Raw genomic sequence first — 14,280 nt, forward strand, 5'->3', positions numbered from 1 at the left:
GTTTCAGAACTTAAGCCCATGTTCGTAGGGGGAAAAACGAGCCCATGTTCTGAAAAATTAGACTTGGTTAATTGATTTCTATAAAGAAACAATTATTTTTAAATCAAAGAAACAATTCTTTTAAAATATCTCATAAATATATCAAAAATACCCACTTCTCAAATTATATGTTAAACCATAGCAATTTTACTAAGATAGTGGTAGTTTTAAACCGCACATATGCAAAACGTAAAAAAACTACTTACATATAATCAACCCCAATTCCATCTTCTTCAACATCACTATAATCAACCTCAAACCTCCACAACATCATCATTCTCATCTCCATCACAAATCAAAGTGATGAGAAAGAAGATTAGGTGAAAAACATGAAGACTTTGGTCACAAGACCAAATCAATAATGTTTGGACACACACATAAAAAGATTCTCTTTAAAATATTCAATCATATTTTTTATCAATTTCCTCCTTATTATTAAAAAAATACTTCTTTATGTGTGTATGACCAAACACTATTTCTTTGGTCATATGATCATATTAGAATTTCTCCAAGATCACTTCTATTTTACATTAATGGTGAAATAACTTATATGACTAGTTATTATCAAATAGCACACATACTTGATTAATCAAAAAGTAATATCTTGACCAAGAATACTGGATGAGAAAACATGATTAATGATTTTAAGTTTAAATTTAACTAGCTAGAAGCCCCACAAAAACAAAAACTTATAAATGCAACATTGTTAAAAACAAATTGAGTGAGAATTTTATCACTTTATAATCCTACCCTGATCAAAAGATTACTATTTGCAATTGTAAACAGATTTATAAAAAGGAAAACTCCTTCAAGAAGGGGGTTCATATGCAAAAGTTTAGAAACATAAAAGGAGTGTGACAAAAATAATGTATATTTTTTGCCTAACTTTTGACAATGCTACTACATACAACATACTCGCATGTTGGAATTCGAGCTAGCCAAAATGTGACATTAGCTGTCTTTGATAATAATTCAAGATCAAACTATAATAGCTGCTGTGTATATATGACCTTAGGAGTTGGTAGGTTGAAAAATTTCAAGTCAGCCACCACCTCTTTTTGATTTACACTAGCCGTATATTGCATTTCTCTACAGTCAATAGCCATGTATGTGAATGTTTGGTTGCTTAACCTATCGATTATATTGATTCAACACCAACCCAGATTCTTTTTCACTTAGTATGGATATGATTTGAATTTTAAGAAAAAAGTCAAAGTTTTTTTTGTTCTTAAACTACATTGATTTTACAATGGATTTTCCAAAATATTTAGAATTTTTTTTGAACAACAAATATCTAGATTTTTTAATAAAGAAAAAGCACAATATATGGCCTAAATTTTCTAGTTGCATATTTTGGTAAATACATTTTTTGTTAAAGAGTGCCGGGATAAACTGTATTAAAGAGTTAAAAGAAAAAACATTGTATTAAAGAGTCCACAAGTCATAACTACACAGACAAAAATATCAAAATCAAAATTAATAAAACAATTAAGATTGGAGTTCGAATCCTAACACCTCACACGCATGTGTGAGTTTATAATGGTTTTACTATTTCGTTCATCTAAACAAATTGTATTAAAGAAAACTACTCATAGATTTTTTTTATATATAAAAAAAACATAAACCACTCATAACACAAGTGCCAAAAATTATTTTTCAACTTCTGGTGAAAAGATATCTTTCTTTCAACTTATTCTGGAGCACAAGTGGATTTTTCAGAGTAAAGTATTCATTCTTAAGAGCATCATTAATATGATGACGAAGAAATATCAACGCTTTTGCCTTTTGTTGATCAGATGTCGTATTTCCTTCCGCAGAAGGGCTTCAAAGTGAAGTTTTGAAAAATTTGACATTCTTACTACCATCATCAAATTGTAAGATTAATTTAGTTAGATAAAATATAACTAATAAAGTTTTAAAAGAAAATTGCAAAAGAGAAAATTAATTAAAATATAACTAATATTTGTTCTGCCGTATAAAATAATTTTGAAAATCGTTTCGAGTTACTAATAATAGTGATATTATTTGTAATGTACATATTAGTGATATTAACTAAAAGAAATATTTGTAGTGTACATATTAGTGATATTAACTAAAAGAAATATAACCTAATGTAAAAATCATAAAAACATGTACGTAACCGTACTTTAACATCATTAGTGATATTATAGAGTTCATGATCTTAAATTTCTGTAGGAAAAAAAAACATAATGCAATAAAAAAAAATGTAACGTACTTTAAACTCTATACTAGTGATACAATATGCATGCACCGTTGTGATACTTTTGTTCATAATCATTATAATAAAATTGTGTTTTTACATATCTAGATAATGAAAACAAATATTCAAGCAATCCTTCAATGATGCATTCCATTTTTTGACTAGATAATGAAAACAAATATCTAAGCAATCTTTCAAGGATGCATTCCATTTTTTGAATTTTTCAAGAATTTGTAAAGAATAAAATTGTGATTTTTTTTTTCAAGAACTTAAAAATATAACTTAAGTAGAAATCAAACCTAACAAATAAGCTTAACTAGAAATCAAACCTAACAAATAAGCTAAACTAGAGGTAACTAGAACTTTTACCCGTGCTACCGCCCGGGTCATAAACAATGAAGAAGCTAATATGTTGCAATATGATCCATTACATATATAAAAAAACAACTGAACATAAATAATACTTTAGGACATACAAGAATTGTTCACACATTTTGGAATACTTCTTTATATACTAAATTAAACATTAGAGAAATTAGTGTGCTCTTCTTCAGGTTATGGTGACCGATAATGGCAACCATTAGAGAAATTGTGGAATTATGCTCTGTTTGCTTTATTTCAGTTCACAATTTCATGAATGTGATTTGATTGAGACAGATTTTGAATCTGTATGTTAACCTGGTCAATTTTGTATCAGAAAATAAGTACTGCGGTGTAAGCATAACAGAATGTAAATCAAAATAAGCATTAGGTAATAACAGATTGCACAATTGACATAGGACCAAGCATCTTTATCAATAATATGAGGTTATGTTGTTACTCATCAAAATGGTTTACATAATAAATAAGAGCAACCAGCTTAATTCGGAAAAAATGTTTAACAAACATTGTACTTTAAAACTGGCTCAAGTTATAGGGACTTAAAATTCCAAAACAGTTAAATACGACAGCAACACTGGCTCAAGTTATAGGGACTTAAAATTCCAAAACAGTTAAATACGACAGCAACCATTGTAGCAAAATATAAATTTCCATCCATAGTACACAAATTCTTTAAAAAAGGAAGAACATATTCAAAATTACGGCGACAGGAAAGGCATATCAAGGATGCATGGATAGGAATAACAAAAACTTAAAAACTACGGCGACACCGAACAGCAACATGTATTACGGCAAGATGCTTAAATCTTCTCAACCTTAACAGACTTCAATTTGGTAGGTTTGTTTGATGATCCTTGCGCAACCTCACCTTCAATCCTAGTTGGTTCCACACTCTCATACAGGCTGTTTAGTTCAGACCATCCATGCGTAAAGCAGACTCTGCCATTCAACTTCTCAATCACCACCTCAACCTCATTGTAACACGGATCATTCAACACAGCAAAACCTCCTCAATTCAGGCCCAATGGTCTCTACCAGGAGAGTGGGAAGTATCAGAGTAGGCTAAAAAAAAATGTAAACACACTTGATTATATATTCATGATCAAACTCTGCCATTCAACTTCTCAATCACCACCTCAACCTCATTGTAACACGGATCATTCAACACAGCAAAACCTCCTCAATTCAGGCCCAATGGTCTCTACCAGGAGAGTGGGAAGTATCAGAGTAGGCTAAAAAAAAATGTAAACACACTTGATTATATATTCATGATCAAACAAACATCCTATTATTAAACAGATAGAAGACAATGGAGAACGGTTTAAAAGATTACTCCCTCCGTCCCTTAATGTAACACCCTTTGCATTTTTCACATTTCTTAAGAAAAGTTGTTAGTGTAATTAATGTGTCTGTTTTATGTATTAATATTACCAAATTGTCCTTTGTTTGTATGTGTATTAAATTTGACTATTTATATTTCAAGACAAGTTAGTAGTATTAATTAGGGATATGTTTAGGAAAAAAGTAATAAATGCATCTAGTAATTTGAAAAGGGGGTTACATTTAGGGACAAAAATAAAATCAAATGGGTGGTTACATTAAGGGACGGAGGGAGTATATCCTAATGACCGTACCTCTTTAGGATTGAATTCGACGGTGAAAGTGCGCCATTTCAAACGAATAAGCTCGAAATTATCACCGTTATCATCAAGTGGTGAACGCCAATCAACACTGGCTGCTCAATAAATTAACAGCCATCGTGAATCCATTATTTCAACAAAAAAATGATTCAGTTTAATCAAGGACATCTCTACACGTGGTGATTAGATGCAAAATTTTGTTTGGACATACTCACATCAATTTTCTTAAAAAAAAATGAAATAGAACTTATGGAACATCATAAAAAGGAAACCCAAAATGAACTACAAAAACCTAATAATATTTTTATTTTACTAATACTAATTTAGCACAAGCAAACACTGCATAATAGTAAGTATCTCAGAAGCCAAATAATCATTACTAACATCAGTATACAGATGCGATCAAAGATGCGGCAACGCCCCACCTTTAAATTATAAAAGTGCAAATAACACAACTCAAGAATTGTAAATTGTTAATAGTATTAAGAACATTAATATTGTTCAAAGTTGCGGCAACACCGCAGTTTAAATTAGAAAATGAAAGCAAACAACAAATTGCTAATATATTTTTGGCTAAAATCCACTTTTTGCCCCCTAAGTTTGCAAAAGTTGCGATTTTGGCCCCCTATTAAAAAAAATAGCATTAGTGACCCCCTATGTTTAGGGAAATATGCTCTTTTGACCCTCTAACATAAGGGAAATATGCTTTTTAAACCCCTTATCTTTAGAAAAAGTTGCAATTATGCCCCTATTTTGGGACACGTGGCCTCTTCTCAGTAATTTTTGGACGAAGGGGGCCAAAAATGCTATTTTTTTTAATAGGGGGCCAAAATCGCAACTTTTGCAAACTTAGGGGGCAAAAAGTGGGTTTTAGCCTATATTTTTAAACACGTTCATGTTATGATGCATATCCTGATATTGCTAACATAATTTCAGAACTCTTCATGGTTACATTATTAGGAAGAATTGCTATCAAAGTTGCGGCAACGCCGCAATTTATATTTTAAAAATAGTGCAAACATTGTTTTATCATTGCCGCAACTTTAAACAATATTAATTAATCTGACGATTGCCGCTACTGTAATTTGCCTCGTTTATATGAAATAGAATGAAAAGGATGGAGGTTTGTCACAACTGACTATAATCTATTCTACACTCACGTGTGCATTTAGATAACATCTCCACTGTGACGTTTAGTTCCTGTTATGTGAAAGTACAACAAAGAATAGGGTTTTTGAGAGGCACATACGTTTGATTTAGCACAGAAATCAGCATCAGTAAACCAAGTCTCATCAACAACAACATCAGGAGTTCGAGGCTTTCCATTGTATGCAACAGCAGCGTCAGAAGATGTTAAGACAACACGTTTGAGAGTCCTTTTGAGCACAGGATCAATCAACAGAATCAAAGGCACCCTCTTCAAGTAGATTTGCCTTAAACGGTTGCAATCTCTCCTTAGCACCTTCAAGCTTAACCAAGTGGTCAATTTTCTTCGGACCATCTACAGGCAGACACAATAATCAAATCAAACAGAGGGTCCGAACATATGAAGCACAAACAGACACCAAAACAGGACACATACATATTACCACCAGCCAACTATCACTCCTTACTGGCTCCCGCTTCATTATGTTGCCGCTGCCACATCAAAGTTTCCAACCCTAAGCTTAACATAGAAAGGTAGTAAGAAAGAAGACAATTTAACCATGAAATCATGACTTTTTTAAAATAGTACTACATTTTATGCACCTCGCTTAACATATTAAAAATTCACACGGATTTATAAGTCTTACTGCACTTTAAAATTGAGTTTTATATTCTCATTTAATCATAATACAAAAATTACCAAATTAAGGGCATAAAAAGTTGGGGATTTCATTTAAAGGATTAATTAGAATTGCAGTTCAAAATGAATGAGTATCAAAACCTATGTTGGAGAGAATCCTAGAGGGAGAGATATGTGGATTACCAGAACAAAAAGAAGAAAGTATTTGGATGTGTTCCTGTCTGCGATTCTTCCTTTGCCAACTCGAGCCAGAATCATTTTTGAGAATTGAAATCAGAACTTGAATTCCTTCAAGTGTTTCTGTTCAAACATACATAGCTTTATTCATAGTTTCAAAATCACTTAACAATTTCTCTTAATTAGACAAAACCCGCTAAGCTTTACTCATGAACCTTGTGAATCCTTAAAAATCTGGGCAATTTTTCAGGTCCCTTTCACTTGACAAACAACAATCAATTGAGTTGAAGAAGGAAATTGGAGGTGAAGAGTAATGAGAGCAGAATTGGGTAAAACAGTTTCCTTGAAAGAAACTTTGCAATATCCACAAACCTGAACAACAAAGGAATAAAACAGAATTGATGTTCGAGACGGAGAGAGATAGAGCGGCGACAGGAGAGAGCTGCGGCGACGGAGAGAATGAGTGCAAAGCCAAGCAGGGCTATTGGGTTGTGCAACACCAGCCACAAGAACCACATCATTATATTTTCTCAAAATTCGGGAAAGAAAAAAAATATATAAATCAATTATGTAGGTAAAGGATACCTGTTCCATTGGTGACAGCGCAGCGCATCCTGAAAAGTAAGCAAAACAAGACCTCTACAGTAGAACTCATTTGCTGAGGTGGTCATCAGAATATTATTTACCAAATAACTACTGGATAACAACAGGTACTAGTCCTAACAAATACTAGCCTACAATTGAAAGATACATCTCCCTAACAAAAATATCTAAAACAATACTAATTATATTTTCTGCATGGAATTCCATTTTAAAATTGTTTATGGTTCATGCCTGTCAGAGAGCCAATTTCCAGTCATCCATTAATACAAACACCACACAATTCCTAACACCATACTTGAGACAAGTAAAAGGATACCATAATTTACTTGTATCGTATGGATTTCTAAAAAAAAAAAAAAAAAAAAAAAGAATTTTAAGCATCTTTGATTTTGGTCTTGACTATTCAAATATGCAAGTGCACAAATAATAGTCAAATGTTATTAGACAAAATGAGGATTTAGTGATATAATTGTAGCGAGACAAAATCAAAAGAACCACTCACTATACAAGATTCTTGAAACAAGTACACAAAACCAAGTTAGAAATAACAAGTGATTACAAAATTTAGCTTTATGAAAAAAAGAGAAAATTAATGACCAGTAACACTCAATCCTTATCGATTTGATCAAAATATTCATTAAAGATAAAAAAAAGCTTTAGCAGTAAGGCAATTGCCCATGCAAATCTGGTAATTTATAAAACAGTCAGACGTTTCATCTTTACAAACAAGCAGAAGATGAGGTGCAAATAAACCCACACGCAATAGTGGAATCCATGTGCATTAGCCAAAAAAAGATGAATTAGAAACGCAATCCTAGATTGTGCGGTCTACTACCAAATCAACCAACTTAATCGTCCACCTACGAGTAATATCCATTAGAAGAAAACATGACAAGAAGAGAAAATATAAAACAAGAAACACAGGTGCTAAGTGCTAACCATCTATCTGTCGAACATATGTGGGCCAAATACGCAGACATGATCAAATTAGAATAGCATTAATTAAACATTATTATTTCCAGTGCACATAATTCAAATTTAGTAACTAACTAATCAAGTACTAACTTGTTGATTAATTTTTCGTTAACGTTCATTTCATTCAGTTCACACTTCAGTGTAGCAAAGCTTTTGTGTGTTGAACACGATTTCAATTTGGAGGAACCCTAATCCCCAAATAATCATCAATATTGTTCGTGTGTTTGAAGATGCAATCATTTTTCAAACAATTCGTGCAATGATGAAGAAACGAACAGAAATTAAGGAGCTCAATGGGTTACTACACCCTTTTGTGAAGAGGAAGGAGTTCAGCAGCGCTCTCTATCTGCGTAGGTATCTTTTTATCAACAAAAGATACGATTCTCATACATTGAATGTTCATATTAACTGTCTTTACAACTTAAACTTAGGGTTTCGTTATGCAATGTCTGTTGTTTGTTAAATCTGGGTTAGAGATTGACATTGTTACTGTCAATACCCTATTGAAGGGGTATGCCATGAATGCAAAACCAAAACAAGGTTTAGAGTTTGCTGCCAAGTTACAGGGTCTAGGGTTCCAGTTAAATGAAATTTCCTTTGGGATAATCCTTCGATCCATATGCATGTAAGGTGATCTTAGTGGAGCTTTGAAATTATTGCGCAGTATTGTAAATGGTAATATCTCAGGTGTCAAGGCCGATGCGGTAATGTATGCTAATGTTATAGATGCATTGTGCAAACACGGTTGTGTTAATGATGCTATTGCCACTTACAGTGATATGGTTAAAGCGCATATTGAACCCACTTATTTCATCCACTCATCAATAATTCATGGCCACTGCCTAGTTAAGCAACCGGAACAAGCCCTTCGGTTTCTTTTAAAGCTTGTCTACACCAGATATTTTGACATCAAGTCATACTTAAATATTACCTCCTTTGGCTCTCTGATGGACTATTTTGGAAGTGTTGGAAGGATTGAAGAGGCTTTGCTCTTACTTTCCATCATGATAAAATTGGGAATACAACCCAATCTGGTTGTACTCAACAGCCTTATGGAGGTCTTTGGTCATGCGTGTGAAAATGATCGAAATCCGTGGATGCTTTTCTATGTTTTAGGGAGACTTGGATTCACCCCAAATGTGAAGGCAGTAATTAACGGATTTCCTAGATCTGAAAAGGTTGATGATGCTTTGAAAATTTTAGATCACATGAAGTCTAAATACATCAACGTTGATCAGAAATTGTTAACGTCTGTGGTAAATGGCCTAGTAAGTTAACGTCTGTGGTAAATGGCCTAGTAAGCAATGCTCAACCTGAGAAAGCACTACTCTTTGTTGACATGTTCATAGAGAAAAAGTTTGAGGTCGACCTTCCGTGTTATACTGTTTTCATGAGGGCTTGCTTTGAAGGCAACGAACACAAACGTTTCTTCCTCTTCTTCTTCATCATGTTCTTTGTATAACCATCATCAACATTCATGAATTAGAAAACCTAGGTTTATTGTGAAGTAACAAAACCCTCTTTTCCTTTGGTTCCACCATCAAGGGCACGTTTGTGTTCGTTGCCTTCAAAACAAGCCCTCATGAAAACAGTATAACACGGAAGGTCGGCCTTAAACTTTTTCTCTATGAACATGTCAACAAAGAGTAGTGCTTTCTCAGGTTGAGCATTGCTTATTAGGCCATTTACCACAGACGTTAACAATTTCTGATCAACGTTGATGTATTTAGACTTCATGTGATCTAAAATTTTCAAAGCATCATCAACCTTTTCAGATCTAAGAAATCCGTTAATTACTGCAGTAAAGGACTTCGCATTTGAGGTGAATCTAAGTCTCCCTAAAACATAGAAAAGCATCCACGGATTTCGACCATTTTCACACGCATGACCAAAGACCTCCATAAGGCTGTTGAGTACAACCAGATTGGGCTGTATTCCCAATTTTATCATGATGGAAAGTAAGAGCAAAGCCTCTTCAATCCTTCCAACACTTCCAAAATAGTCCATCAGAGAGCCAAATGAGGTAATATCTAAGTATGACTTGATGTCAAAATATCTGGTGTAGACAAGCTTTAAAAGAAACCGAAGGGCTTGTTCCGGTTGCTTAACTAGGCAGTGGCCATGAATTATTGATGAGTGGATGAAATAAGTGGGTTCAATATGCGCGTTAACCATATCACTGTAAGTGGCAATAGCATCATTAACACAGCCGTGTTTGCACAATGCATCTATAAAAGTAGTATACATTACCACATCGGCCTTGACACCTAAGATATTATCATTTACAATACTGCGCAATAATTTCAAAACTCCACTAAGATCACCTAACATGCATACTGCGCAATAATTTCAAAACTCCACTAAGATCACCTAACATGCATATGGATTGAAGGATTATCCCAAAGGAAATTTCATTTAACTGGAACCCTACACCCTGTAACTTGACAGCAAACTCTAAACCTTGTTTTGGTTTTGCATTCATGGCATACCCCTTCAATAGGGTATTGACAGTAACAATGTCAATCTCTAACCCAGATTTAACAAACAAGCCAACAACAGACATTGCATAACGAAACCCTAAATTTAAGTTGCAAAGACGGTTAATATAGACATTCAAAGTATGAGAATCATATCTTTTGTTGATAAAAAGATACCTACCCAGATAGAGAGCGCTGCGGAACTCCTTCCTCTTCACAAAAGGGTGTAGTAACCCATTGAACTCCTTCATTTCTGTTCGTTTCTTCATCATTGCACGAATTGTTTGAATCTCAAATCCCATAGAAGATGATGAAGAAGATGAGTAAACCCTGTAAAATGACGAACAAAATTTGTAATTCATTGGAAGCAATGACTATCTGCGAGACAAAAAGGATTGCAACTTCAAACACACAAACAAGAACAATATTGAAGATTATTTGGGGATTAGGGTTCCTCCAAATTGAAATCGTGTTCAACACACAAAAGCTAGCTACACTGAAGTGTGAACTGAATGAAATGAATGTTAACGAAAAATTAATCAACAAGTTAGTACTTGATTAGTTAGTTACTAAATTTGAATTAGGCTGTGTAAAATACCAAGTTTGACTCTCTGCCCTTTTTCCTTCATAAAAAAACAAATGTTTAATTTAATTCAATAATTTCCTAATTATAGTATTACTCATTATTGGATTGGATTGGAAGGAGTCAATTATCTAAACAACCTAGAATGGATATGAAAATATTTGACTCTAAATTCACAATATGGTATGTTTTTATTTTGTTGTCGCTTGAAACTACTTTTTTCTTGATTACTCAATATGCTCCAGAGTCCACATATAAGTTTATTAGTGCAATTTTAAGTTCGAATTAAAAAAAAATCGTTCCCATATTGTGAATATTAAGTTAAAACAGATGTTCTCGTATCTGCTTTATTAATACCTTGTGAATCTTCAGTGCCTCTCTAAAGAAGTGTATGGCTAATTTAGTTTCTCCTATCTCACATAAACCCTCGATTAGAATAAAATAAGTCTTATGGTTCAACTGAAAACCCTTTAGCACGGTGTAATTATAAAACATAATTGCTTTATAATAAATCAGGCCTCTGCGACATAAAACTTCAAAAAGATCATTCAAAGTGGAAGTAGTTGGACAATGACCAGCATTGATGATTTGACGGAATAGAGAGAAAGCTAAGGAGATGTCACCTGATTTTCCAGTGAGACAATAACAATTGATGAGGATTTTCCAAGTATCGATGTTTGGGAATACATTATTATAGGTTAGGGATTTCTCCCATAGTTAAGCAAGTTCAATAATAGTATAGTCGTCATGACCCGTTTTGTGAATGGAAGAAAAAAGGTTGTTATAATCGGATATGGAATAGCAATCAAACATGAATCTGAATCTACTATAATCAGAACTGAATCTGAATGTATTATAAGCAGAACAAGGGATAAGAGTTTCAGGTTTAATGTTATAGGATGTTGTAATTGAAGAGAGTGAAGGACGAGGAGAGACAGAAGCGGAAGCACCGTACCTTATTAACCTTGACATCATCGTGAAAGTATGTCGGCCGCGAACTGCTTCAGGGAACTCAACACTTTTGACATTCATTCAAGACCAAAATCTTCTCAAGTATTTATAGTCACCAAATAGGGTTTTCGAAAATTACAAAATCAACCTCAACTTCTTTTTCGTCCCTTGATTCATTTTTTTAAGTTTCACTCTCCTCCCTTAATTAATAAAAGTTATATTTTGGCCACTTAATTTTATCTCCGTTTGTCATTTTGGTCTTATTATGTTAAATTTAACCTAAAATATCTAAAATGGACCAACATTATAGCAGTCCACTAAAGACCTCATTCAATTTTTAATTCTTAATTGTTTGATCTATTTAAGAAAAAAAGACATTTAAATCATGGAAGTCTATTTTATCTAAGGCTTAATTGATCATTTGGTCTCTTAACTTAATTCTTTTTTTCAAATCAGTGCCTTAATTACTAAACGTTTTAAAATGGTCATTTATCTTTGTTTTAATCATCAACTTGGTCCTATTTTATTAATTTTAAACCCCTTTAAAAGAAGATCGTTGGATAAAGGAGGTCCATCGTATCTGACAGTGTATCACCAACACATAATTTTTTTTGAAGATGCTAAAATGGAATATATTACCAAATCAAAATGTTCTTTCTAGCACAAGGTGTACCAAGAAAGAACAAGAGAGTCATTACAATATGTACAAACTAAAAAATGAAAGCACCAAATACCAAAAAAGAAAGAAACAAGACTAGTTAGTGCCCCATAAAGTTAATGAGCTAAACCACCACCCATGAAAATTTAATGGAAGAAAGCCAAATTAATGGAAGAAAGCCAAATTTCGCCTTCAACCACACTAGTTAGTGCACACTTATTCACCAACACATAATTTATATTACTTTCTTCCTCTTCTTCCTCATCATCATCTTCTTCATATAACCATCATCAACATTGATGAATCAAAAACCCAAAAAAATCATGGATCAAACCCAGCAACTAACAACCACAAAAAATCCGAACTTATTTCCGTTTATTTTCACAAAACGCTGTTTGTTAGTGTGATGATTTTCTAATCGTTTTCTTCCTCCATTAACAACAAGTAACCCTGCTTAATTTCTGGAATTCGTAGGTGCAAAACATAAATCCATTCTTACAGTATCCAAACTTATAAGTTGTAATTAATGTGTCAATTTAGAAAAATCAGAAATTCAAAGTGTGGAAGATTCAATTCGGCTGCAATATTACCTGTTAATGAAAATAATATTAAGAATAAAAATTGAGATATTATTTAGGGTAAGACAAATATAATTAACTATAGTAAGGTGTAACAGGTAGAGAGTAAAGCGAATTAATTGTACGGTAATGATAATGATAAAAGTGAATGAAATGCAGAAAATTGAAGAAACATAATGAGAATTGGTAAAGAATTGAGAGGAAGAAAAAACCTGAGGAATGGATTGAAGATGATATACTGGGAAAGCGAGAGTAACATTCAATGAGTGAGTGAGTGAAGGAAAATGGTGATTGATGGTGGAACCAAAGAAAAAGAGGGTTTTGTTACTTCACAATAAACCTAGGGTTTCTAATTCATGAATATTAATGATGGTTATACGAATAACATGAAGATGAACAAGAAGAGGAAGAAAGTAATATAAATTGTGTGTTGGTGATACACTCTGAGATATGATAGATCTTCTTTATCCAACGGTCTTCTTTTAAAGGGGTTTAAAATTAATAAAATAGGACTAAATTGATGACTAAAATAAAGATAAAAGGGTCATTTTGAAACTTTTAATAATTAACGGACCAATTCAAAAAAAAATTAATATTGGATTAATTATTTAATTAATCAATTATGGATTGACAATAATCAATTATTATAACTTAATATTGTATTATAAATTATGGTATATTGTGTTAAACACTGATTAGTTGATGAATATGTAGACCGAGGTTTGACCATTTAGCTAAGTTCAATGAGAGGTCTCTGCCATCAGCCGTTTAGCTATTTAAACGTAATCCCATCAGACGGTTAAGCATTTTGAACAGTACTCTGAAAGCTTAACGCTAAACGGAATGAGATGGTAGTTATTCCTCTCATAACTTGACGGCGGTCGTTCATGAACCTAAACATATTAGTGATATCAACTAAAAGAAATATAACCTAATGTAAAAATCATAAAAATATGTACGTTATTAGTTAAGACGTAACCGTACTTTAATATCATTAGTGATATTATAGAGTTCATAATCTTTAAAATTCTGAAGAAGAAAAAAACATAATGCAATAAAAAAATGTAACATACTTTAAACTCTATACTAGCTAGTGATACAACATGTATGTACCGTTGTGATACTTTTGTTCATAATCATTATAATAAAATTGTGTTTTTACATATCTAGATAATGAAAACAAATATTTAAGCAATCCTTTAAGGATGCAT

General features: G+C 32.8%; 2 protein-coding genes across 35 annotated transcripts in view; both read right to left on the reverse strand.

The window, feature by feature from the left end:
* Window positions 1-2,649: 2,649 nt before the first annotated feature.
* The window catches only part of LOC146948746 (ethylene-insensitive protein 2.1-like), a 43,042-nt gene continuing 31,411 nt past the window's right edge, over window positions 2,650-14,280 (reverse strand). Inside the window, exon 4 of the mRNA XM_085744964.1 lies at window positions 2,650-2,938. Coding sequence (XP_085601090.1) covers window positions 2,934-2,938 — 5 coding nt within the window. The 3' untranslated portion in view covers window positions 2,650-2,933. The remainder of the gene's footprint in view (window positions 2,939-14,280) is intronic.
* Window positions 3,212-13,505, reverse strand: LOC146948747 (uncharacterized). Of its 34 annotated transcripts, none has more exons than XR_015027010.1 (10): window positions 13,282-13,505; window positions 11,838-13,081; window positions 6,830-6,902; window positions 6,617-6,725; window positions 6,460-6,504; window positions 6,251-6,367; window positions 5,864-5,942; window positions 5,531-5,782; window positions 4,276-4,376; window positions 3,212-3,873 (listed from the first exon to the last, which is right to left on the reverse strand). XR_015027010.1 is itself a non-coding variant. In XM_085744961.1 (10 exons), the coding sequence occupies exons 2-5, from the start codon at window positions 11,912-11,914 to the stop codon at window positions 6,471-6,473; spliced, it is 249 nt and encodes an 82-aa protein (XP_085601087.1). In that variant the 5' UTR covers window positions 11,915-13,081; window positions 13,282-13,505; the 3' UTR covers window positions 3,212-3,873; window positions 4,276-4,376; window positions 5,531-5,782; window positions 5,864-5,942; window positions 6,251-6,367; window positions 6,460-6,470. The 34 variants fall into 34 exon arrangements, 14 of the variants coding, with proteins under 14 accessions (XP_085601087.1, XP_085601086.1, XP_085601088.1 ...); XR_015027009.1 differs by having other exon boundaries at window positions 5,864-5,947; XR_015027004.1 differs by lacking the exon at window positions 6,460-6,504 and adding an exon at window positions 7,913-10,629 and having other exon boundaries at window positions 5,864-5,947; window positions 6,830-6,858.

Source organism: Medicago sativa, chromosome 2 (assembly GCF_051527215.1).
Source record: "Medicago sativa cultivar Bolivia chromosome 2, Bolivia_mono, whole genome shotgun sequence".
In the NCBI taxonomy this organism is placed as follows: Eukaryota; Viridiplantae; Streptophyta; class Magnoliopsida; order Fabales; family Fabaceae; genus Medicago; species Medicago sativa.

Excerpts from the sequence above, each read along its gene's own strand:
- LOC146948747 (XM_085744948.1), bottom strand. The coding sequence starts at position 11,914 with ATGAATGTCAAAAGTGTTGAGTTCCCTGAAGCAGTTCGCGGCCGACAT. Across the intron at positions 10,630-11,837 it reads ATGATGTCAAGGTTAATAAG|GGTTTACTCATCTTCTTCAT; the intron begins GTACGGTGCTTC and ends GTCATTTTACAG.